The following is a 23,021-nucleotide window of genomic DNA, read 5'->3' as shown; positions in this document are numbered from 1 at the left end:
ATTATTTTTTTTTCTTCTTTTGTCAAGTTTTATTTAAAGTTTTATTAATTTACAGTTGATTAGTTTAATCAAAAGAGCACCCCTAATTGGTCGAATGTTTTCTTAAGTTACAGTCAATTGCTTTAATCAAAAAGAGCAGCCAAATTTTAAATTAATTTGTTAAGGTTCCTTTAAAGTTTTATTTATAAACGAATTGGTTAATCACCCACACAAAAAAGATTACTGTAGATTTGCTTAACCACCCAATCAAAAGGGTCACTCCGATTGGTTGAATTAAAATAGGCCCTCCTGGCAATAAATCCATGAGTTCTGTGATTGGGTAGAAATTGTGGAGATTGGGGTTAATCGGCTCAATGTGACTGCAGGTTGTGTGTATAAAAGGTGCTTGTTGGTGGGTGCAGGGATAGTTGAGTTGTTTAGTATCATGGGGGATTTTGTAGTGAGGGGTTTGCTCCCAGTGCTGGTGTTAGTTGGAGCTGTTTGTTCCTCTGATATTTGGCAACAGTTTGGGGGCCAGAGGTTTCCATGGAGAAGAGTAAAAGCCACCCCTGGGCCTCAGCGAGTCCCTTCTCCTGGGTCTCCCTTTGGCTCCGGTTTCAGTGTGTCTGAGGGGCGCAGTGTGTCTCCACTGCAGACTGTGAGGGTGCAGTGTGGAGAGCACAACCTGCTGGTCAGGGTACAGATGGATTTATTTGGAACCAGGCACCTGATTAAAGCTGCTGACCTGACCCTGGGGACGGCAGGTTGTCCGTCAACCGGGATCTACTCTCAGAACCACACCGTCCTCTTTGACTATGGGCTCCATGAGTGTGGCAGCAGAGTGAAGGTAATGTGATTCCTCAACTCTTGCTCTAAGCTTGGTGTCTGGAATAGACCCAACTTGTTTTTCCTACCCTGATTCCTGTCTCCTGCTTTTAAAACCTCCAGACTTGTGTTGAATTATGTATTGTCCTTTGCTTTAACTGGTTTTCCTGAGTGTCTCCAACTTTGATCTCGGCCTTATTGGCCTTGATCCTTCACTTAGTTCTTAACTTTTCCTTCCTTACATCCTGTCTTGTGGATTTTCAGGTCACTGGGGGTTTAGTTATCTACAATATTGAGTTTTTTTTCTTCCACTCCTTTGTATCAGAATACTGGGGAGTCTGGCTTAAATGAGGCTTTAATCTTGTTCTATTCATTGCTCTAAATTATCAACCTGTGGCTCCTTTTTTTATTGAAGTGAAGCTGTCCTTTCATTGAATCTTTATTCTGTTTAATTGTCTTGTGCTTGCAATCCCCCTCCTTGCATTAGCTGCTGAGGCTGCACAACTTCCAACCACCTGAGTAGAATGTTGTCCATTTCTGAACCTGATGTCTTTCAGATGTCTGGAGATTTCCTGGTCTACGCCACCCACCTGAACCACACCCCCAAGGCCCATGGATCTGTCATTGTGAGAACTAATGGAGCTGTCGTTCCCATTGAGTGCCACTATTTTAGGTAAGATTCTTTACACTGTCGCAAATAACGTCTACAGCTGGTGTAGTTCTCTGACCTTGTCCTAAAATGGCTCCGTTGTCTTTCCAGGAAGGGCAATGTGAGCAGTAACCCGATCAAGCCCACCTGGATCCCGTTCAGCTCCACCAAGTCTGGAGAGGGGCTTCTGTCATTCTCTCTGCGCCTAATGAATGGTATGTGATGGGTGGATGGGGAATGATTTCCTGTAGTCACCCACTGGCAGTTGTACCCAGTCTCCAACCCTTGTCCCTCTTGTACTTCAGATGACTGGCTCACAGAGCGCACCTCGACTGTCTACTACCTGGGTGACCTCATTCACATTGAGGCCTCTGTTTCAATGACCAACCACATGCCCCTGAAGCTCTACATTGATCGCTGTGTCGCTACGCTGAGCCCAGACGAGGACTCCGCCCCGAGATACAGCATCATTGACTACAATGGGTAAGGAGCACTCTGCTTTCTCCAGCTAGTCCTGTCTCAATGGCTTCTCTTGATTCACTCCGTCGTTTTAAAAAAAAAAAAAAAAAAATTTATTTCTTCAGTTGCCTCCTGGACAGCAAAGCTGAGGACTCCTTCTCAACCTTCGTGTTGCCAAGAGACGAGCGTGAGCTGGACAAGCTCCACTTTGACTTGGATGCCTTCCGCTTCTTTGGCGATGATCGTTCCTTGGTAAGAGGAAGCCGACCACTGCAAAGTATTTACAGCCATTCTGCATAACTGGGTTGTGCTCCACATGAGTGTCCTCCCACTCCTCTTCATCTAACACTCCAACATATCCTTCTCTTCCTTTTCTCCCTCCTGTGTTTCTCTAGCTTCCCCTTAAATGAATCTACACTATTCGCCTCAACCACTCCCTGTGGTAGCGAGTTCCACATTCTCACCACTCTCTGGGTAAAGAAGTTTCCCCTGAAATCCCTCTGCTGTATATCCTGTAATCCTATGAATCACTAACATTAACCACTTTTCTCTGTTTCTAGCCAGCTTGCTATCCATTCTGCTACTTGTCCCCTGAATCCACCTGTTCATTGAGTTCCCAAGTTGGGAGGGAGTCACTATATAATGACTTGTGTTGACTGTCCCTCAGATTTTCATCTCCTGTCACCTGAAGGTTGCTGCAGTGGATCGGAGAGATTCCATGAGCAAAGCTTGTACTTTCCAGAAGATGCAGAATGTGTAAGTTCCCCCTCTCTCCCTCGGATGTGTTGTGTGGGGAAGTGATGCCCAACCTGATTGTGAAACTGATTCTCTTGTTTAGCTGGACCCCATTGGAAGTATCCAACAATGACATTTGTGCCTGTTGTCACTTGGGCAACTGCAGTGCCACAAGGGAGTTTGGATTTGATTCCAGAGGAAGGAGGGATCTTGTACCTGAAGCTGGTAGGACATTGATTCTCTAGATGTTGGAGGTTGCCCTTTACCCTCTCTAACTGGAATGTTTGATATCGCAGGGAGTGATGCTGAATTGAAGTGGGAGGGTGAGGCCTCCCTTGGACCCCTGGTCATTCTGGACACTGATGTGACAGACCTGGCAACCGAGTCCCTTAATGAGGTTGAGCAACGGATGGAGGAGAGGTCTCCAGGTGGTGAGTTGGCCGACTGCTAGTTTCCATTTCCCCCTCAGTATTTCCTTCACTCACTGTTGGTTTCTCATTGCTGTTTAGGTGCGGAGTCTGAGGTGGTCCTGATGGTGGCCCTGACTGTGACTGCTGTCTCTCTGATCTCTGCTTCTTTGATCGCCTTGTTCCTGTACAGGAAACGCAAGCAAACCCTGCGCAACAACTTGTGATTAATAAAGTGGTGAAATTAGCAAATCTGTCATGGTTATTGCTTGCATTTGGTCATTGATCACGGCTGGGGATTTGCATTCTGAATATGGGAAGTTTTCCATATTTATTTACTTCCATTAATGATTCTTGACCCAGTGGCATGCCTACTGAGTGTATTTAAGCTTTTCACCAGATATCAGGCTACTGGGGTATCTGCCCCATTTCACTAGTTTATTAACAGCAACTTGGAAGTGTTTGCCTGGAGCTAGTTATCTTGGCCTGCTGTTTGTCCCTTGTTAAGGAGCTTTGTGGGGCTCTTGTGGATTGAGGTTAGTGGGACTGATTATTGAGCCCATGAAATTGCAACGTTCCTGGAAATTTTAATGCTGGGATTAGTTTATTACTAGAAGTGGAGGTTGTTTAGTCCTCTATAACTGACTGGGATAATGAGTCTAAATGGGGTAGATGTCCATATTCTAAAAATGATAGCAGCACTAGCGAGGGTGCAAAACATTTATTAGGCTGATGCCAGAACTGAGATTCGACTTATTAGGAAAGATTGACCTGTTTGGGTTGCCTTCTCAAGGAAAGAGAAGGCTGAGGGTGTTTAAAATTATGACTGGGTGCGATGGGTTAGATATCGCGATGTTTCCACTTGGGGGCAAGACCAGAACTAGGCCCTTGTAACTGCAAGGTAGTAACTAACTAATGACTCCAATGGTGAATTCAGGAGGAACTTCTTTACCCAGAGAGTGGTGAGAATGTGGATCTCTCTATCAGAGTGGTTGAGGCGAATGGTGTAGCTGCATTTAAGGGGGAGCTCTAAGCATGAGGGAGGAAGGATATGCTGTTTGGGTGAGATGAAGGGTGGGAGGAGGCTCGTGTGGAGCATGGACTAGTTGGACTGAATAGCCTGTTTCTGTGCTGTCGATGGCTTGTTAACCTGCAGGATTAGTCACCTGAGGAATTGCATCTCTGAAGGCCCCTTAAATGGCTTTCCGTCTTGGCCGTGGCTCAGTGGACAGCACTCTAGCCTGGGTCGGAAGGTCGTAGGTTCAAATCCCACTATAGAAAGCTTGAGTACAAAAGCCAGGCTGACACTCCCAGTGCTGCACTGTCGGAGGTGCCATCTTTTCGGATGAGAAGTTAAACCGAGGCCACTTCTGGCCCCTCGGGTGGATGTAAAAGATCCTATGGCACTTTTGGAAGAAGAGCAGGGGAGTTCTTCCCTCTGACCAATTGTTATCCATCAGCCGACATCATAAGATGATCTGGCCATTATCGCATTGCTGTTTGTAGGCTCTTGATGGGCTGCCATGTTTCTGACAATGGTGAATACATTTCAAAAGTAATTCATTGGTTATGAAATGCATTTTTTAATTTGTTCATGGGATGTGGGTGTCACTGGCAAGGCCTGCATTTATTGCCCATCCCTAGTTAGCCTTGAGAATGTGGTGGTGAGCTGCCTTCTAGTCCAGTCGGTCAGTGGGCTGTTGGGGAGTTCCAGGACTTTGACCCAGTGACGATGAAGGATCGACGATATACTTGCAAGTCGGGATGGTGTGTGATGTGGAGGGGAACTTGGAGGTGGTGGTGTTCCCATATGCCTGCTGCCCTTGTCCTTCTAGGTGGTAGAGGTCGCGGGTTTGGGAGGTGCTGCCGAAGAAGCCTTGGCGAGATGCTGCAGTGCGCCAGTGCTGGAGGGAGTGAATGTTTAAGGTGTTGGTGTGACATCCTGAATCTGGGTATGGTGCTGTATAAATATTGTTCTTTCTAAACATCTGACGTGAGTTTGGGACCTACAATAAAATATAATTATCCCTAACCAACATACTAGGTCCCCAATTGGGATTCAGTTGCCGTACTGGATCTCCAACAGCAGGTGGGGATAGAATCCATACCAACTTAACGAGCACAGTTTTGTATCTCTTGTGGCTGACCCTGGTCAGTGAATGCTGGCTGAAATCTGCAGTAGAACTGTTGTCAATACTTACCCACTTACACTTATGTAGCCCCTTCAACGTACTGAAATGTCCCAAGGTGCTTCACAGAAGCCCTATTGAATAAAGTTTGACACCAAGCCACATACGGAGATATTAGGGCAGATGACCAAAAGCTTGTGCAAGAGGTAGGTTTTAAGGAGGAGGGAGTGCTGGAGAGGTTTAGGGAGGGAATTCCAGAGTTTGGGGCCCAGGCAGCTGAAGGCAAGGCTGCCAATGGTGGAGCGATTACATAGAAACATGGAAGATAGGAGTAGGCCGCTTGAGCCTGCTCTGCCAGTCAAGGCGATCATGGCTGATCATCCAAATTCAGTACCCGACCCCTGCTATCTCCCCTTGATCCCTTTAGCCTTAAGAAATGTATCCAACTCCTTCTTGAATATATCTAATGAATTGGCCTCTGCTGCCTTCTGTGGTAGAGAATTCCACAGGTTCACCACGCTGTGGGTGAAGAAATTCCTCCTTCAGCGACTGGTGCACAAGGTCACCCAGGTCTCGTTGGCAATAGATTGGGAGAAGGGGAAATGCATTCAGATAATCTGCCTTCCTGGTTTTGCCACCAAGTGGATAACCTCACATTTATCCACGTTCTATTGCTTCTGCCCAATCACCTAACATGTAAATCGTCCTGTAGTTTCTTGGCATCCTCCTCACAGCACACACGCCCACCCAGCTTTCTGTCGTCTGCAAATTTAGAGATATTGCATCTAGTTCCCTTGTCTAGATCATTAATATATATTGTGACTAGCTGGGGTCCAAGGACCGATCCCTGCGGTACCCCACTAGTCACTGCCTTCCACTCAGGGAAAAGACCCTTTTATTCCAACTCTTTGCTTTCTATCTGCCAACCAGTTCTCTATCCAAGTCAGTACCTTGCCCCCCAATCCCATGTGCCTTAACTTTACATACAAATCTCTTATGTGGGACCTTATCGAAAGCCTTCTGAAAGTCCAAATACACCACATCCACTGGTTCTCCCTTATCTATTTTACTAGTGACATCCTCAAAAAATTCCAGTAGATTAGTCAAGCACGATTTACCTTTTGTAAATCCGTGTAGACTTTGTCCGATCCTGTCTCTGTTTTCCACGTGCTCTGCTATTACATCTTTTATAATGGACTGAAGCACTTTCCCCACTACCGATGTCAGGCTTACCGAGATCTGTAATTCCCCGTTTTCTCTCTACCACCTTTTTTGAATAGTGGGGTAACATTAGCTACCCTTCAATCCATGGGTACTGTTCCAGAGTCCATCGAATGTTGGAAGATGATCAGCAATGCATCTACTATTTCTAGGGCCACTTCCTTAATTACGCTAGGATGTAGATTATCAGGCCCTGGGGATTTATCGGCCTTCAATCCCATCAATTTCCCTAACACCATTTCCCTACAAATACTGATTTCTTTCAGTTCCTCCCTTTCGTCGGATCCCGATGTTCCCCGACATTTTTGGGAGGTTATTTGTGTCCCCCTTTGTGAAGACCGAACCAAAATATGTATTTAACTGGTCTGCCATTTCTTTGTTCCCCATTATAAATTCCCCAGTTGGGGATGCTCAAGAGGCCAAAATTGAAGGAGCGCAGAGCTTGCGGAGGGTTGTGGGGCTGGAGGAGGTTGGAGGGATTTCAAAACAAGGATGAGAATTTTTAAAATCAAGGCGTTGCTTAACCGGGAATCAATGTAGGTCAGCGACGGGTGAATGGGACTTGGTGCGAGTTAGGATACGGGCAGCTGAGTTTTGGACGGCCTCAAGTAAATGGCGGGTAGTGCGTGGAAGGTCAGCATTGGAATAGTCGAGACTACAGGCGAATGGAGATGTGGCAGTCAGTCTCGCCTGGGTTTAGTGAGTGTCTACACAAAGCCTCATACACAACATACAAAAAGTTGATGTGCATTCACACTGAAGTCTCCCAATAAATATGTATAATCACAGAAGTGCTTGTTTGAGTAAACCAGTTAACATTTTATACACAGCCAGCACACCTCGCCTCACCCCGTAAACAGCTGCCATCAAAGCCCAGTTGCTGTATTATTTTGTGGGTCTGTGCTCGGGTTAGCAGCCCTCCAGGATTGTCCCAGAGTCTCCAGGAATTAAAAGATTCATCTCTGGGAGCCTGGCACGTCCTGAGTTCATGATAGGTGCGGTATTCCCAGAAGGTTGTGGGTTCGAGTCCCACTCCAGTGACGAGAGCACATTAATGCAGGCTGACACTCTAGTGCCACTGCTGAGGGAGCGCCGCACTGTCGGAGGTGTCATCTTTCGGATGAGACGTTAAACCGAGGGCCCGTCTGCCCTCTCGGGTGGATGTAAAAGATCCCATGGCCACTATTTCGTAGAAGAGCAGGGAGTTGTCCCCTGGTGTCCCAGCAAATATTTATCCCTCAATCAACATCACTAAAAACAGATTATCTGGTCATTATCACATTGCTGTTTGTGGGAGCATGCTGTGTGCAAATTGGCTGCTGTGTTTCCTACATTACAACAGTGACTGCGCTCCAAAAAGTACCTCATTGGCTGTAAAGCGTTTGGGATGTCCTGAGGCTGTGAAAGGCGCGATATAAATGCAAGTCTTTCTTTCTTTTACAGGCGACTTTGGGCCGATGGTTCCCAAAGCTCTCCACCCAATGGGGGCACTTTGGTTTGGTTTTTGGTTGATGACATCACCCAGTGTCTTCCTATTGATGGTTTTGGAGAAGGTCAACCCAATCTCTGCCTCTTTCTTTATCATAGGCAACGGCCTATTAAAAGTCAACCACGTGCTCCCTTTTTAAAGGGTCGCAAACGATAAGGTCTGTAAATTAACATAAATTTGAAAGGAACCTTAACAAATCAAATTAAAATTTGGTTGCCGGGGGTGATGATGCACTCCATTCTCCGCGGCGTCCACCGGTCGCGGAAGGCCTCAAGCGTGCCAGTGGATTCCGCGTACTCCATATCCAGGGCCACCCGGGCGCGAACGTGGCCGCGGAAGAGAGGCAGGCAATCGGGCAGCTCTTTCCCACCTTCTCTCCAGTTGCCTGTTGACACAGCCGAGGCAAAAACTCCCTTTTGTCTTTTGTGTCGCCGCGAGATCACCGGGACAAGCTCCGGTTCAACTTGGATGCGTTCCGCTTCTTTGAGGATGCCAGGGACCTGGTAAGAGTTGGCCAGATGTTGGAAGGTAAGACGGTGAGCGTTGACGCTGAGTAACTCCTGGATGTGTCTCCTGCAGATCTTCATCAGTTGCCACCTGAGAGTAGCTGCGGCAGATCAAAGGACGGATTCGGTCAACAAAGTCTGTTCCTTCCAGAAGCCAGCCAACCGGTGAGAGGAATCTACCCCCGAATGGTGGACCTCTTTCTTTTTGGCGTATGGATGCATTCTGACCGATGGCTTGCTTCCTTGTTTAGATGGTCCCTGGTGAACGAGTTGGACCTGTCCCTGCTGGAAGGATCCAATGAGGTTTGTGCCTGTTGTGATGGGGGCAACTGCAGGGGCGAGAGATTGCGATCTGGAGGAAGACCACACTCCAGGCGCAGGAGGGAGGTCCCATCTGAGCTTGGTGTGTTGGGTGTTGAGGGTGAAGAAGGATGTTTTGTAACTGGATGGAACTAATTGTTGCAGAGTCTGAGCCTGTGTGGGAGAGTGAGGCCTCACTTGGACCTCTGATTGTTCTGGATGTAGGTCTGGACCTAGTTCATTCGGTGGATAGTGAAGCTGTTGGGACTCGTGAGGATGTTCCGAGTTCTTATCGTGGTGAGTTTTGATTGCATGAAAACCCAATTCCAGTCTTGTGACTCCTGACTCCATATTGGCTTCTCGTTCTCGGCAGGTGATGTGTGTTCTGAGCTACTTCTGGTCGTGGCTGTGACGTTGGCAGCTGGGGTCCTGATCTCCACCTCTCTGGTGGACTTCCTACTGTCCAGGAAACACAACTGAATCCTCTCACTCAATTGAGCTGCTTTATTTGTCAAAAAATGCTTCAATAAAATTGAAATGTGACTTGGTTGAGTTACAGTCTTTGGTGTTGAACTGGATTTTAAATACACTGTCATGGTGGTTTGAACTAAGTTGTCTAAATGACACTAGACCAGTTTTGGAGGCCTATATTTGACTGACAATTTCACCACACACTGAGTTTTTGATAGTTGAAAGTACGCATTTGCACCTGGAATAAGATTGTGGCCTTAATAGGATGGCAACTGGAATCATACAGCACAGAAAGAGGCCATTCGGCCCATCATGCCTGTGCTAGCTCTTTGAAAGAGCTCTCCAATTAGTCCCACTCCCCCCGGCTCTTCCCCATACCCCTGCCATTTTCACCTCTTTGTATTTATCCAATTCCCATTTTTGAAAGACACTATTGAATCTGCTTCCACCGCCCTTTCAGGCAGCGTGTTCCAGATCACAACTTCTTCTTTATATTAGAAGTCTCGTCACCTCACCTCTGGCTCTCTTGTCAATGACGTTATTTACTAACCCTTCTGCCAGTGGAAACCGTTACTCCTTATTTACTTTAATTAAAACCCTTACCATTTTGAACCCCTCCCTTGACCTTCTCTGCTCTAAGGAGAACAATCCCAGCTTCTCTGCATTAATATTGTGACCTTTGTAAAGGGATGAAAGCGATGGGGAGTTTCTGCCATCTTTCTAGAGCGAGTAGATGGGGTTACAGACACCCAGCTAGGAGTCCGCTGTGAGAAGGTTCTAGTCCCACATCGGGGTTAAGGGACTAGACCAAAGCAGCATCTCCTTAATTGGCCATCTTGCTCCATGTCCACTGGTGGTGGGTGTGTCTTGGCCTGGTACTGTCACTCTGCTGGCTCTATTCCACATTTAACATCCCTTAAAGGTGAGTTACAATTGCCTTTTTGAATATAGTGATGTAACCTACCACCCACCATCACACATGGGTGGTTAGTGGAATCAAACAGTGCTGAGAGGATTGGTAAAAGATCAATTATCTTTTCATTGCACTCTGGCTTCTGGTGCATTTCCCCCACCCGCCCAAAATCCTTCGCCCACCCCACCTCCCATCACCCCCTGTTGGTGGCCGTGCCTTCAGACATCTGGCACCTCAGCTCAGACATTCTCTCCCTAAATCCCTCAACCTCTCCTCCTAATACATTGCTTCAAACCTACATCAGTGTCCAGGCATTTACCTGTCCTAATGTCTCCTCCTTTGACTCTGTCAGGTTTTTGTCTGATTTACGTGAGTTGAATGCTTTGCTTAGTTGAACAGTGGGCGGTGTAACAAGGCACCACTGCAACAAGATGGTGAGGACAAAGGGGCAGGAATATAAGATGGCCATTAACAGATCAAATTAAGAATTTAGGAGGACATTCTTTACACAGAATGTGGAAATGGAGTGGTTGAAGTAGATACATTTGGAGTTGAGATACAGATTGGCCATGATCGAATTGAATGGCGGAACAGGCTCGTGGGCCTGAATGGACTCCTCCTGTTCATTTGTAAGGGAGGCTGGTAGCATAGATGAGGGAGAATGAAATAGAGGGCTCGGTGGGGTGGGGGTTTAGATACAAAGTAAAGCACCCTCTACACTGTCCCATCAAACACTCCCAGTGCAGGATACAGCATGAGTTGGATACAGGTTGCAGCACGAGTTAGATACAGGTTACAGCACGAGTTAGATGCAGAGTAAAGCTCCCTCGACACTGTCCCATCAAACACTCCCAGGGCAGCTACAGCACAGGTTAGATACAGAGTGTAAGATTCGCAAAACTTCCACATTTCCCCAAGATTATTATTAATAAAAGGGACCCTGCGTGGACATTTTAAAAAGGGTACCCAAAGATGGTGTCCGCACCTCGTGGCCAAAAGCCTGCAAGATTTAAAAAGCTTGGTCTCTGTGGCACAAGCAGCTTTTGGGAAATCGAAACCAAAGCTGCAGTTTCTGTGAAGAGAGACTTTTGTCTTTTGAAAAGCAGACAGGACTTTGAATTATGCTTTAAGCCAAATCGCAGGCAGACCAAAACCAGTTAGGCCTATACTTAAGGCCATCAAGTTGTTTGCATAAATAATCGGAAACAGCTTAGGGAAGCCACCGAGGCTGGTCAGGCCGATTAAGATGTATTAATAACAAAACAACTCAGAATTCGGGCCAGTAGGTGCGATTACCGGCCATCTAAAAACAGTTAGTTTAGATTGCGACAATTATTTAAACTAGCCCGCCAAGATTGGGACAAAGAACTAACCTGATTTGGCGCGCAGATAAGGGTTATCGTGAGGAGTATAACTGAAGGCCCCGGGTAGCAATCTCTCTCTTGCTCTCTTGCTCTTGCCCTTGACTCTGCTCTCGTGGCTCCGGCCTCTTGGGCTGCCACTTGTACTCGTGCCCTGGCCCCATGGCGGGTTCTCTCCCCGGAGCAGATTTTCAGTTGCCAGTAACACCATACCAACTGTTAGGAAGGGGAGCGAGGCCCAGGTCCACAGCCATCCAGGACGCCCAGGCCGCAGAAAGGGGCGAGACGAAGTTGAGCAGGTAGCCCAGGACTCGTATAGTAGTCCGACGAGACGAGACGAGTGGAGACGAAGAAGATGATAACTCGATAAGGGCAGAGCAGGGCAGCGAAAAACGTATCGATAAGTAAACCAAGCGCCTAGTTATAAGCTGACGCTTGGGGAAGAAAGTCCTTGAGGACGGTGAAGACAAACATCTTGTTGAACAATGCGATAACGCAGGTGTCTACGCCACAACGAATATACAGGCGTTGGTGCATGGCTAGTAAAATCTAAACGGTAACGACTGGTGACTGTCCGGTAAATATAACGTTACCGTCGACGACCGCCCGAGGGAGAAGAGGACAACCCATCGAGACGAGACGACGACGGTCGTGGAGGGGAGAAGGTGTGTCGCAGTAGCTGACCCAGCACCGCACCCCTGAAGACCGCGTGGCGACAGGGTACCTAGAAGGACCAGAAACCAGACTTCAAAATTCACACTCGTCAACAGTTGGCTTTTATCTTTGGATTGGCGAGCATGAATTCTGGCCCCTCATAGCTTAATCTAGTTAGGTATAAGGGGTGGGATAAGGATAAGGGGATTGTTAAGATAGCTGTTTTCCCTCGATGTGCCGTGTGTTCCCCATTCCCTGTATAAGTATAGTTATTTCGTATTTGCCTGTAATTTTATACTAGTAACTTCTCATAAGATTGTGTTAATTTCTGTTTCAATAAAAATCTTGGTTTTCTCACATCCAAACCACCTGTGTACTCGAGTCTTTTCTGTATCGCCGCCTGTACCTAAGTCCGGTGTCTAGAACCCAGGGGCGTGGGAGCGATTCAAACCACTCACAAACAGTCAGAGGCATAACTGACTGGGCGTACGCGCCACCCCACACCACCACCCCCTACAAGAGTAAAGCTCCCTCTACACAGTCCCATCAAACACTCCCAGGGCAGGTACAGCATAGGTTAGATACAGAGTAGAGCTCCCTTTACAATGTCCCATCAAACACTCCCAGGGCAGGTACAGCACGGGGTTAGATACAGAGTAAAGCTACCTTTAAACTGTCGCATCAAACACTTCCTTGGCAGGTACAGCACGGGTTAGAAAAAGATTAAAGCTCCCTCTACACTGTCTTATCCAACACTCCCAGGGCAGATACAGCATGAGTTAGATACAGGTTACAGCCGGGTTAGATACAGAGTAAAGCTCCCTCTACACTATCCCATCAAACACTCCCAGGGCAGGTACAGCACGGGGTTAGATACAGAGTAAAGCTCCCTCTACACTGTCCCATCAAACACTCCCAGGGCAGGTACAGCGCGTGTTAGATACAGAGTAAAGCTCCCTCTGCTCTGCGCAAACAAGGTACCAAATCCCAACCTCAGAGGATCACACCCTATTAACCACCTCCCTCAGATCTCATGTTCCCACAGCTCTGGTCTTTTCTGGATCCTCCCCTTCCTCCACTCCACCATTGGCACCTTGGGATGTTTTTCTGCATTAAAGGTGCGATATGATGACAAGTTGGTGTTGTTGTTCCAGTGTGACAGTCTCCATTTCCCATCACACCCTTGATCAGTCTGTATGAAACTGGACAATTGTACTTAGAGTGCCTTTGCCTCTATTTTGGGGTTTTAATTGGATAGACTGTTTCTCCCTCGTGATGTCCTTTCTGTTATCAGCAGGGACGGGGGAGCTTGTCCTGTTTTACAGACTACGAGTTAGGGGCAATGGGTGAAGCTCAGTCCCATACTGATCATCTATAAGAGGTCCTCCCCACAAGAGACAGGACACCACTAACAAGAACAAAGTGTCTGTCCAAACTAATGTCCCACAGTACATATCAACTGATTAAGGTCCAACTTTTCGATCCGGTACAATGAGGCAATGATCCCGTCCGCATCCAACCATTTGTAGAAGCTTCTGGAAAACCCATTGGACTCCGAGTGTGTGCGTGCCAGGCTCCCTGGAGATGGAGCGGGCAATGCCCACTGGTACACTCGAGGACTCCCGTGACCAGTGGGCACCGCAGGGAATGGAGAGTCTTATTGACACGAGTAATATAATTATGATTTACTTTAATGAGTTTCCTGTTGTTTTGTCGAAAGAACGTTCTGTGTTTGAGTTCCTTTGTCAGTTGTGCCACCATAAAGAGGGAGGCCAGGTGTAAATTCGTTCCTCTGTTGATGACACCGGGACAGCCCATGTCATTTTATGGCTCAATTTTTAAAAATCCACATTAGACATAGGAACATCGGAACAGGAGGAGGCCATTCAGCCCCTCGAGCCTGTCGCTCCATTCAATGAGATCATGGCTGATCTGGGACGTAACTCCTTATACCCGCCTTTGGCCCATATCCCTTAATACCTTTGGTTATCAAAAATCTATCAATCTCAGATTTAAAATTAACAATTGACCCAGCAACAACTGCCGTTAGCGGAAGAGAGTTCCAAACCGCTCCCACCCTTTGTGTGTAGAAGTGTTTCCTAACTTCACTTCTGAAAGATCTGGCTCTAATTTTTAGGCCATGTCCCCTTGTCCTGAACTCCCAACCAGCGGAATTAGTTTGTCTCTGTGTACCCTATCGGTTCCCCTTAATATCTGGAAAACTTCAATCAAATCACCCCTTAACTTTCTAAATCCCGAGCTTTTCACCATTGGGAAAGTACGCTGATCTATCCTTTTCGATCCAAAGTGGATGACGACTGTATTAATGGTGCCCATCAAAATGTGCCCTTGTGCGACTCTTTCAGGTGGGGGTGATTGACCAAATTGTAATAGGCCCTCGTGGCAATAAATCCATCAGTTCTGGCATTTTTTCCCTTTTTTTATTCTTCTTATTTTTTCTTTTTTTGTCAAGTTTTATTAAAAGTTTTATTAATTTACAGTTGATTAGTTTAACCAAAGGAGCACCCCTATTGGTTGAATGTTTTCTTAAGTTACAGTCAATTGCTTTAATCAAAAAGAGCAATCAAATTTGAAATTAGTTTGTTCAGGTTCCTTTAAAGTTTTATTTATTTACAGACTAACTGGTTAATCACCCACACATAAAAGTGTACAGTTGATTGGTGTAACCACCCAATCAAAAGAGTCACTCTGATTCGTCGAATTAAAATAGGCCCTCCTGGCAATAAATACATGAGTTCTGTCATTGGGTAGAAATTGTGGAGCTTGGGGTTAATTGGCTCAATGTGACTGCAGGTTGTGTGTATAAAAGGTGCTTGTTGATGGGTGTAGGGATAGTTGAGTTGTTTAGTATCATGGGGGATTTTGTAGTGAGGGGTTTGCTCCCAGTGCTGGTGTTAGTTGGAGCTGTTTGTTCCTCTGATATTTGGCAACAGTTTGGGGGCCAGAGGTTTCCATGGAGAAGAGTAAAAGCCACCCCTGGGCCTCAGCGAGTCCCTTCTCCTGGGTCTCCCTTTGGCTCCAGTTTCAGTGTGTCTGAGGGGCGCAGTGTGTCTCCACTGCAGACTGTGAGGGTGCAGTGTGGAGAGCACAACCTGCTGGTCAGGGTACAGATGGATTTATTTGGAACCAGGCACCTGATTAAAGCTGCTGACCTGACCCTGGGGACGGCAGGTTGTCGGCCAACTGGGATCTACTCTCAGAACCACACTGTCCTCTTTGATTATGGGCTGCATAAGTGTGGCAGCAGAGTGAAGGTAATGTGATTCCTCAACTCTTGCTCTAAGCTTGGAGTATGGATTAGACCCAACTCTTTATTCCTACTGTAAAGTCTGTGGGTTGTGCGGTTAACAACGACACAGACTTCAGGAGTAACAAACAAACAGGTCTTTACTATTCGAAGGTCCGGGCGAATCTGCCCCAGCAATCCTGCGACAACACTTATATACTGGTGTGGTCACTATCGGTATTACAGTATACAGAAGCCAAACAAATAGTGCCACCCCTAAAGTAGTTCTCTTAAAGGTGAACGGTTACATTCAATAGTTCCCTTAAAGGTAGACGGGTACGTACACTACAATCCTCCCTTTTTAGCTTATTACTTAGAGTCCCCGTTAAACATACATATCTTCAACTTCCTATAAAACAAATTACAGATATAATCTCGGTGGAGTCAATGTCATATAAAACAATTTACAGATATAATCTCGGTGGGAACAGTTCACAGGTTCAGTCTCTGCGGAAACAGTTCATAGATTCAGTCTCTGATCTTGACTCGTTCCGAACAACATTTCTTTGGTGTCGCCGGTTCACCTGGCTAGCGTGACTCCTCCATAGCCTTTTTCTTGACGTAACAGCTTGAACTTTCGTCCTGTTGAACCAGCAGTGCGGACTTTTACAACCAACTGGCTGTCTTGACATTTTCCAGTTTTTCAACTAATTTAGCTCCTTTCGTAGTGTCCCGCCTGAGATGGTAGAAGTGCTAATATTTTAGGCAGTTATTATCTTCTGCTTCTTCTTTTTCTTTTCTGCCTTTTTGAAACTCTCGGAGCTCCTTTCTCGGCTGCCAGCTGTAGCGCCACCAACTCTCTATGTTCCTTAGACCTTAAGTGCTTCATCCGGATTTCAGCACTTCGGGAGTTTTCATCACAAGCTGGCCAGACCACATCCTCGTAATATTCTGTGTCACTCAACAGGTCGTGGTAATATTCGGGTTCGTCCTGAGTTAGGCCAGCGAGAGAGCCTTCTTCTTCCTCCTCACCCGTCTGGACGTTAGCTGACGGTGGTTCCTTCCCTAGACATCTTTCTTGAAAAGACTTCTTCATGCATTCATATTCATCCCGCTCTTCCTGGGTTATCTGCCATTCCTTCACGACGGACCTCATTTGTGAGTTCAATACCTTCCCTTCCATCGGGAATTGCGTTATCAGGCTATTTAATCCTTCTACTGAAGTAACGGTTTCCACATTCTTCTGTTCACCTTGACGTGATTCAACGTACTTTTGGCATCCTTGTAAAATTTGTGTTGCCACCTCAGCTATCTCCGTGACTTTTGAGAGCTCCGAACTCGTTCCCCCTGAAGATTGAAGCTCGTGTTCAGATTGTTCCCCTTGCAGAGTCTTGTCCTTCAGCATCTGAAGGAGTTGGCTGACCGTTAACTCTTCCCTGGGAACACGGTGGATCAGAGTCTTCTCCATTTCATCCACCTTTTCCTCCAATACTTCCACCTTCTGTTCCTCTTGAGCTTTGGCTTTCAGCGCTCGGAAAAGTTGCGCCCTGATGCTCTCTAGTTCATGTTCAGGGACCATTCTTACAGTTTCCTTTTCTTCCACTGAAAGGATTCCCAGTTGAATCTGTTCTTCAAGTTGTTGAACCTCGGTCATTGCCGCCTCATATTTGTCTTGGGTGTCCTTCAATGTTTTTATGAGTTCTTGGACATCCTGTCTTTCATGCTCTGCCATGTTTTTCACCTCTAATTTCTCATCTATGGATGGAACTTCTACCGATGAGTCTGTCTTGACCTTGAGCTCATCAAGAATTTCCTGCAGCCTTTGGACTTCTTGCTCATGTTCAACCTTTAGTTGTTCATATGCTTCTACTGAAACTAGCTTTTCGGAGGTTGCCGAGTTAACCCCCTCCAGAATTGTGGCCTGGGCCTGTTCATACTGTTCTTTCAACTTCTCACACTCTGCTTGTAAGGAGTCGTAGAGAAGAACTGGAATAAAATCCTGGCTTCCTGAAGATTCCTCTTCCTTTGGTTCGTTCTGTAAATATTCTAGTTCCTGAACAGCATCAGGGGAATGTGATTGGTATTTGGCCACGATGGCTCTATGGTCGCTCTCTGCTTGAGCTAGCTGTCTCTGTAGTCTTTCCAGGTTCTCCCATTCGGTGTCCCAGAACTTTTCCATATTTTTCATCTCTTGTACGAGACGGTCACGCAACTGTTCTAATTGTTGTCGTACTTTGACATAAGTTTGCGTCCGAGCTCGGTGTTCTTCCGTCGTGGATGAATCCTTTGCTTGAACAGGCTCAGAATTCTCTGTCAACCTGGAGTTCTGCTCTGCCGCTTTATTCTTCTTGGTACCATAAGTCCTTCTGCATGTCTTCGTTTACTTCCCCATCGTCGGCAAGTCCCTTTTAGCCTTGTCTTCCATATTCGAATTGGTCTTATCATCATCCATTTCAGAATCTGAGCTAATAGCTTGCACCGAGTCCTCCCTCATTATGGCTTTTAGGTAATGCCATTCCATGTCTATTTTCTTAATCCACTCCCGTCCTAGAAGTGGTGGTCCTCCCTCAGGTAATACGTACAAGTTCATTCTTGGGTGTTCTTTACCCCTATCTCTCACCTTGACTCTTATTTTCCCCACGGGGTATACGTTATGCCCCGTGTATGTCTGTAATACGAACTTGGTATTTCTTAAAGGTAGGTGAGAGAATAGCCGGTGGTAGTCCCTTCGGTTGATGACTGATAGAGCTGATCCAGTGTCCAGCTCCATTCTTACTTGGACTCCAGCTATTTTTAGTATGACCCAGATGGTCTGTAGATCCGTTTCTTTACCCACATTGTGGATTCTCAGACTACCCAGCTCCTGGTTGTTTGGGTCTGAGTCTGAATTCTGTTCGTCTGAACTCTTCTCAGCCACCTTGTGTACCTTGTTGTACTTTTCTTGTGGTGGCTTCCTTTGATTGTTGGTCTTTTTCCCGGACCGGCATACCTTCGCGATGTGACCCAGTTTGCCACATTTCCTACACTCTTGGTTCTTAAACCAGCATTGATTCTGGTCATGCGTTGTCTTCCCACAACGGTAGCATTTTGTTGTGCTTGAAGTAATTTGGTCCACCCCGAGTGCCGCCGCCTTTAGTTGCATTTCCGCCGTTCCTTTCGCTGCGGCTTCGTGCGATGCAGCTATAAGGACAGCCCTGTCCAGTGTGAGGTCGTTCTCTTCCAGTAGTCGCTTCTGCGTCCCTTCTTTGGACAATCCGCATACGAACTTGTCCCGCAGCGCTTCTGTCAGATTCCCTCTGAACTGGCAGTATTTCGCTAGCCTACGCAGTTCGACCAAATATTCCGCATTGCTTTCATCTTTCCTCTGCGTTCTTGCGTAGAATTTGAATCGTTCAGCCAGCATCAACGGTGTGGGGTTCAAGTGGTCCTTCAGCACAGCCACAATCTCTTCGAAGGTCTGATCCGCTGGTTTATTTGGTGCTATTAGATGCTTCAAGAGCCCGTATGTTTTTGCCCCCATCGAGTTTAGCAATGTTATCGCCTTGTCGTCTTCCTCTATTTTGTTGGCTTCGCAATAGATCTCTATGCGTTCCACGTACGTGGCCCAGTCTTCTATTTCAGAATTAAAGTCGTTAATATTCCCTCGCTTAGGCATCTTTCTTCCCTTGGGAGCAGCACCAGTATTTCTTTAAGTATTCTTATTTATTTGTTTATTTTTAAGATGGCGGTTTTCCCGTGAAAATGGCGGTTTCCCGCTCTTTCCTTCTCTCCCCGCCCACTTCACTGGCGGTATGTCAGTTAAGATGGCGGTTTTCCCGCAAAAATGGCGGTTTCCCGCTCTTCCTTTCTCTCCCCGCCCCCTTCAATGGCGGTTTCCCGCTTCTGTCGTCTCCTCCGCCTAATGGCGGCTTCCCGCGTTTCTTCCTGGTGGAAGGGGTACGCTTTCCCCACAGCGGACAGGTTCAGCCGCTGGGCTGGCTCTCGCACAGCTCCCCTTACTCGGCTCTGTCTTTTCCTCCCGCCCGCACGGCTCTACCGGCGCTGGGTACACCCCGTTAACGGAGGACAGTTCAGCCGCTGGACTGGCTCTCGCGCAGCCTCTCTCTCCGTACCCGGCTCTGTCGCTCTCTCTCCCGCACGTTCGGTTCTACCGGCCCTGGGTGCCCCGTTGGTGAAGAACAGTTCAGCCGCTGGACTGGCTCTCGCACAGTCTCTCTCCCCTTGCTCGGCTCTGTCTCTCCCTCTCCCGCACGTTAGGTTCTACCGGCTCTGGTTACCCCGTTGGTGGAGGACAGCTCAGCCGCTGGACTGGCTCTCGCGCAGTCTCTCTCCCCTTGCTCGGCTCTGTCTCTCTCTCCCACCCGCACGGTTCCTGTTCGCCTCCCAGCCCTCTCGCAGACCGGTGTTTCCCTCCCCCGGCTGCGGCTGGGTTTCTCTTCCCGCGCCTACTCCCAGTCTCAGCGCTTCGTGGCTGCGGTCGCTGCCCGGCTTTTCCCGCCGATCGAGGTCCGACTGTCTCACGACGCCGTTGGACCCGACTTTCTGACCGGCTCCGTTCCCCCCTCGACCGTGGTCGAGTGCACAGCCCTTATCCTCCGGATATTCTCTACCTCTTCCCCTACTCACAGTCTCCGCGGCCGCCTTGTTTCCTGCTGATCGGCTCACTCCGCACCGTGGTAAAAGGGTAGTCAGTGCCTGTTGCTGATGAACTTTTGTTGCTAGTCTGCTTCCTTTCTGTTGCTGCCGCCTTGTGTTTTCTCTTTCTGTTGCTGCAGCCTCGTCTTTTCTCCCAGCAGCACGACGAGGGCGGTTGCCTCTCTTCGACGCTCTTCGCTGCTTTGGTAGTCTTGCCGCAGGGTACGATCGGACTCGTCGCCACTGTAAAGTCTGTGGGTTGTGCGGTTAATAACGACACAGACTTCAGGAGTAACAAACAAACAGGTCTTTATTATTCGAAGGTCCGGGCGAATCTGCCCCAGCAATCCTGCCACAACACTTATATACTGGTGTGGTCACTATCGGTATTACAGTATACAGAAGCCAAACAAATAGTGCCACACCTAAAGTAGTTCTCTTAAAGGTGAACGGTTACATTCAATAGTTCCCTTAAAGGTAGACGGGTACATACACTACACCTACCTTTGGTGAAATGTCATTGATGTTGAGGAGATTCCTGTCCCCTGCTTTTAAATCCTCAGACTTGTGTTGAATTATGCATTGTCCTTCGCTTTAACTGGTCTTCCTGAGTCTCCAACCTTGTGATCTCAGCCCTATTGGCCTTGAGCCTTCACTTAGTTCTTCAAACTTTTCCTTCCATACATCTTGTCTTGTGGATTTTCAGGTCCCTGGGGATTCAGTTTAATGGTTCAGTTATCTACAATATTCAGTTTTTTTTTTGTCTCTGTCTCTGCCTGTCTCTCTCTCTCTGTATAGAATACAGAGGAGCTGCGATTAAATGAGGATTTAATCTTGTTCTTTTCATTGTTCTAAATTATCAACCTGTGGCTCCTTTTATTGAAGTGAAGCTGTCCTTTCATTGAATCTTTATTCTGTTTAACTGTCTTGTGCTTGCAATCCCCCTCCTTGCTTTAGCTGCTGAGGCTGCACAACTTCCAACCACCTGAGTAGAATGTTGTCCATTTCTGAACCTGATGTCTTTCAGATGTCTGGAGATTTCCTGGTCTACGCCACCCACCTGAACCACACCCCCAAGGCCCATGGATCTGTCATTGTGAGAACTAATGGAGCTGTCGTTCCCATTGAGTGCCACTATTTTAGGTAAGATTCTTTACACTGTCGCGAATAACGTCTACAGCTGGTGTAGTTCTCTGACCTTGTCCTAAAATGGCTCCATTGTCTTTCCAGGAAGGGCAATGTGAGCAGTGACCCGATCAAGCCCACCTGGATCCCGTTCAGCTCCACCAAGTCTGGAGAGGGGCTTCTGTCATTCTCTCTGCGCCTAATGAATGGTATGTGATGGGTGGATGGGGAATGACTTCCTGTAGTCACCCACTGGCAGTTGTACCCAGTCTCCAACCCTTGTCCCTCTTGTACTTCAGATGACTGGCTCACAGAGCGCACCTCGACTGTCTACTACCTGGGTGACCTCATTCACATTGAGGCCTCTGTTTCAATGACCAACCACATGCCCCTGAAGCTCTACATTGATCGCTGTGTCGCTACGTTAAGCCCAGACACGGACTCCACCCCGAGATACAGCATCATTGACTACAATGGGTAAGGAGCGCTCTGCTTTCTCCAGCTAGTCCTGTCTCAATGGCTTCTCTTGATTCACTCAATGTCCCTTTTTTATAATTATTTCTTCAGTTGCCTCCTGGACAGCAAAGCTGAGGACTCCTTCTCAACCTTCGTGTTGCCAAGAGACGAGCGTGAGCTGGACAAGCTCCACTTTGACCTGGATGCGTTCCGCTTCTTTGGAGATGACCGTTCCTTGGTAAGAGGAAGCCGACCATTGCAAAGTATTTACAGCCATTCTGCATAACTGGCTTGTGCTCCACACGAGTGTCCTCCCACCCCTCTTCATCTAACTCCAACATATCCTTCTATTCCTTTCTCCCTCATGTATTTATCTAGCTTCCCCTTAAATGCATCTACACTATTTGCCTCAACCACTCCCTGTGGTAGCGAGTTCCACATTCTCACCACTCTGGGTAAAGAAGTTTCTCCTGAATTCCCTCTGCTGTATATCCTGTGATCCTATGAATCACTAACATTAACCACTTTTCTCTGTTTCTAGCCAGCTTGCTATCCATTCTGCTACTTGTCCCCTGAATCCACCTGTTCATTGAGTTCCCAAGTTGGGAGGGAGTCACTATACAATGACTTGTGTTGACTGTGTCCCTCAGATTTTCATCTCCTGTCACCTGAAGGTTGCTGCAGTGGATCAGAGAGATTCCATGAGCAAAGCTTGTACTTTCCAGAAGATGCAGAATGTGTAAGTGCCCCCTCTCCCTCAGGGATGTGTTGTGTGGGGAAGTGATGCCCAACCTGATTGTGAAACTGATTCTCTTGTTTAGCTGGACCCCATTGGAAGTATCCAACAGTGACGTTTGTGCCTGTTGTCACTTGGGCAACTGCAGTGCCACAAGGGAGTTTGGATTTGATTCCAGAGGAAAGAGGGATCTTGTACCTGAAGCTGGTAGGACATTGATTCTCTAGATGTTGGAGGTTGCCCTTTACCCTCTCTAACTGGAATGTTTGATATTGCAGCGAGTGATGCTGAATTGAAGTGGGAGGGTGAGGCCTCCCTTGGACCCCTGGTCATTCTGGACACTGATGTGACAGACCTGGCAACCGAGTCCCTTAATGAGGTTGAGCAACGGATGGAGGAGAGGTCTCCAGGTGGTGAGTTGGCCGACTGCTAGTTTCCATTTCCCCCTCAGTATTTCCTTCACTCACTGTTGGTTTCTCATTGCTGTTTAGGTGTGGAGTCTGAGGTGGTCCTGATGGTGGCCCTGACTGTGACTGCTGTCTCTCTGATCTCTGCTTCTTTGATCGCCTTGTTCCTGTACAGGAAACACAAGCAAACCCTGCGCAACAACTTGTGATTAATAAAGTGGTGAAATTAGCAAATCTGTCATGGTTATTGCTTGCATTTGGTCATTGATTAAGGCTGGGGATTTGCATTCTGAATACAGGAAGTTTTCCATATTTAT

The 23,021-nt window shown here is 47.3% G+C and overlaps 1 protein-coding gene across 2 annotated transcripts; it reads left to right on the top strand.

Annotated features, from left to right (window-relative positions):
- The first annotated feature begins 378 nt into the window (after positions 1-378).
- On the top strand, positions 379-22,938 carry LOC147090564 (zona pellucida sperm-binding protein 3-like). 2 transcript variants are annotated; one of them, XM_085977310.1, is made up of 9 exons: positions 379-826; positions 1,362-1,477; positions 1,565-1,668; positions 1,759-1,936; positions 2,038-2,164; positions 2,580-2,668; positions 2,751-2,872; positions 22,576-22,710; positions 22,789-22,938. In XM_085977310.1, exons 1-9 carry the CDS (start codon positions 425-427, stop codon positions 22,911-22,913), a joined length of 1,398 nt encoding a protein of 465 aa, XP_085833436.1. In that variant the 5' UTR covers positions 379-424; the 3' UTR covers positions 22,914-22,938. The 2 variants fall into 2 exon arrangements, with proteins under 2 accessions (XP_085833436.1, XP_085833435.1); XM_085977309.1 differs by lacking the exons at positions 379-826; positions 1,362-1,477; positions 1,565-1,668; ... (2 more) ...; positions 2,580-2,668; positions 2,751-2,872 and adding exons at positions 14,935-15,373; positions 21,008-21,123; positions 21,211-21,314; ... (2 more) ...; positions 22,212-22,300; positions 22,383-22,504.
- Positions 22,939-23,021: the final 83 nt, after the last annotated feature.

Source organism: Somniosus microcephalus, unplaced genomic scaffold (genome assembly GCF_052327205.1).
Source record: "Somniosus microcephalus isolate GS21.2 unplaced genomic scaffold, FLI_Smic_1.0 unresolved_chr4, whole genome shotgun sequence".
Lineage (NCBI taxonomy): Eukaryota > Metazoa > Chordata > Chondrichthyes > Squaliformes > Somniosidae > Somniosus > Somniosus microcephalus.
This window is presented reverse-complemented; position numbering and strand designations above follow the sequence as displayed.

Bases quoted from the DNA above. Each gene is read 5' to 3' on its own strand.
- LOC147090564 (XM_085977309.1), top strand. From the start codon at position 14,939: ATGGGTGTAGGGATAGTTGAGTTGTTTAGTATCATGGGGGATTTTGTA. The intron at 21,583-21,672 runs GTAAGGAGCGCT...TTATTTCTTCAG, and splicing joins AGCATCATTGACTACAATGG to TTGCCTCCTGGACAGCAAAG. The intron at 22,505-22,575 runs GTAGGACATTGA...TTGATATTGCAG, and splicing joins GGATCTTGTACCTGAAGCTG to CGAGTGATGCTGAATTGAAG.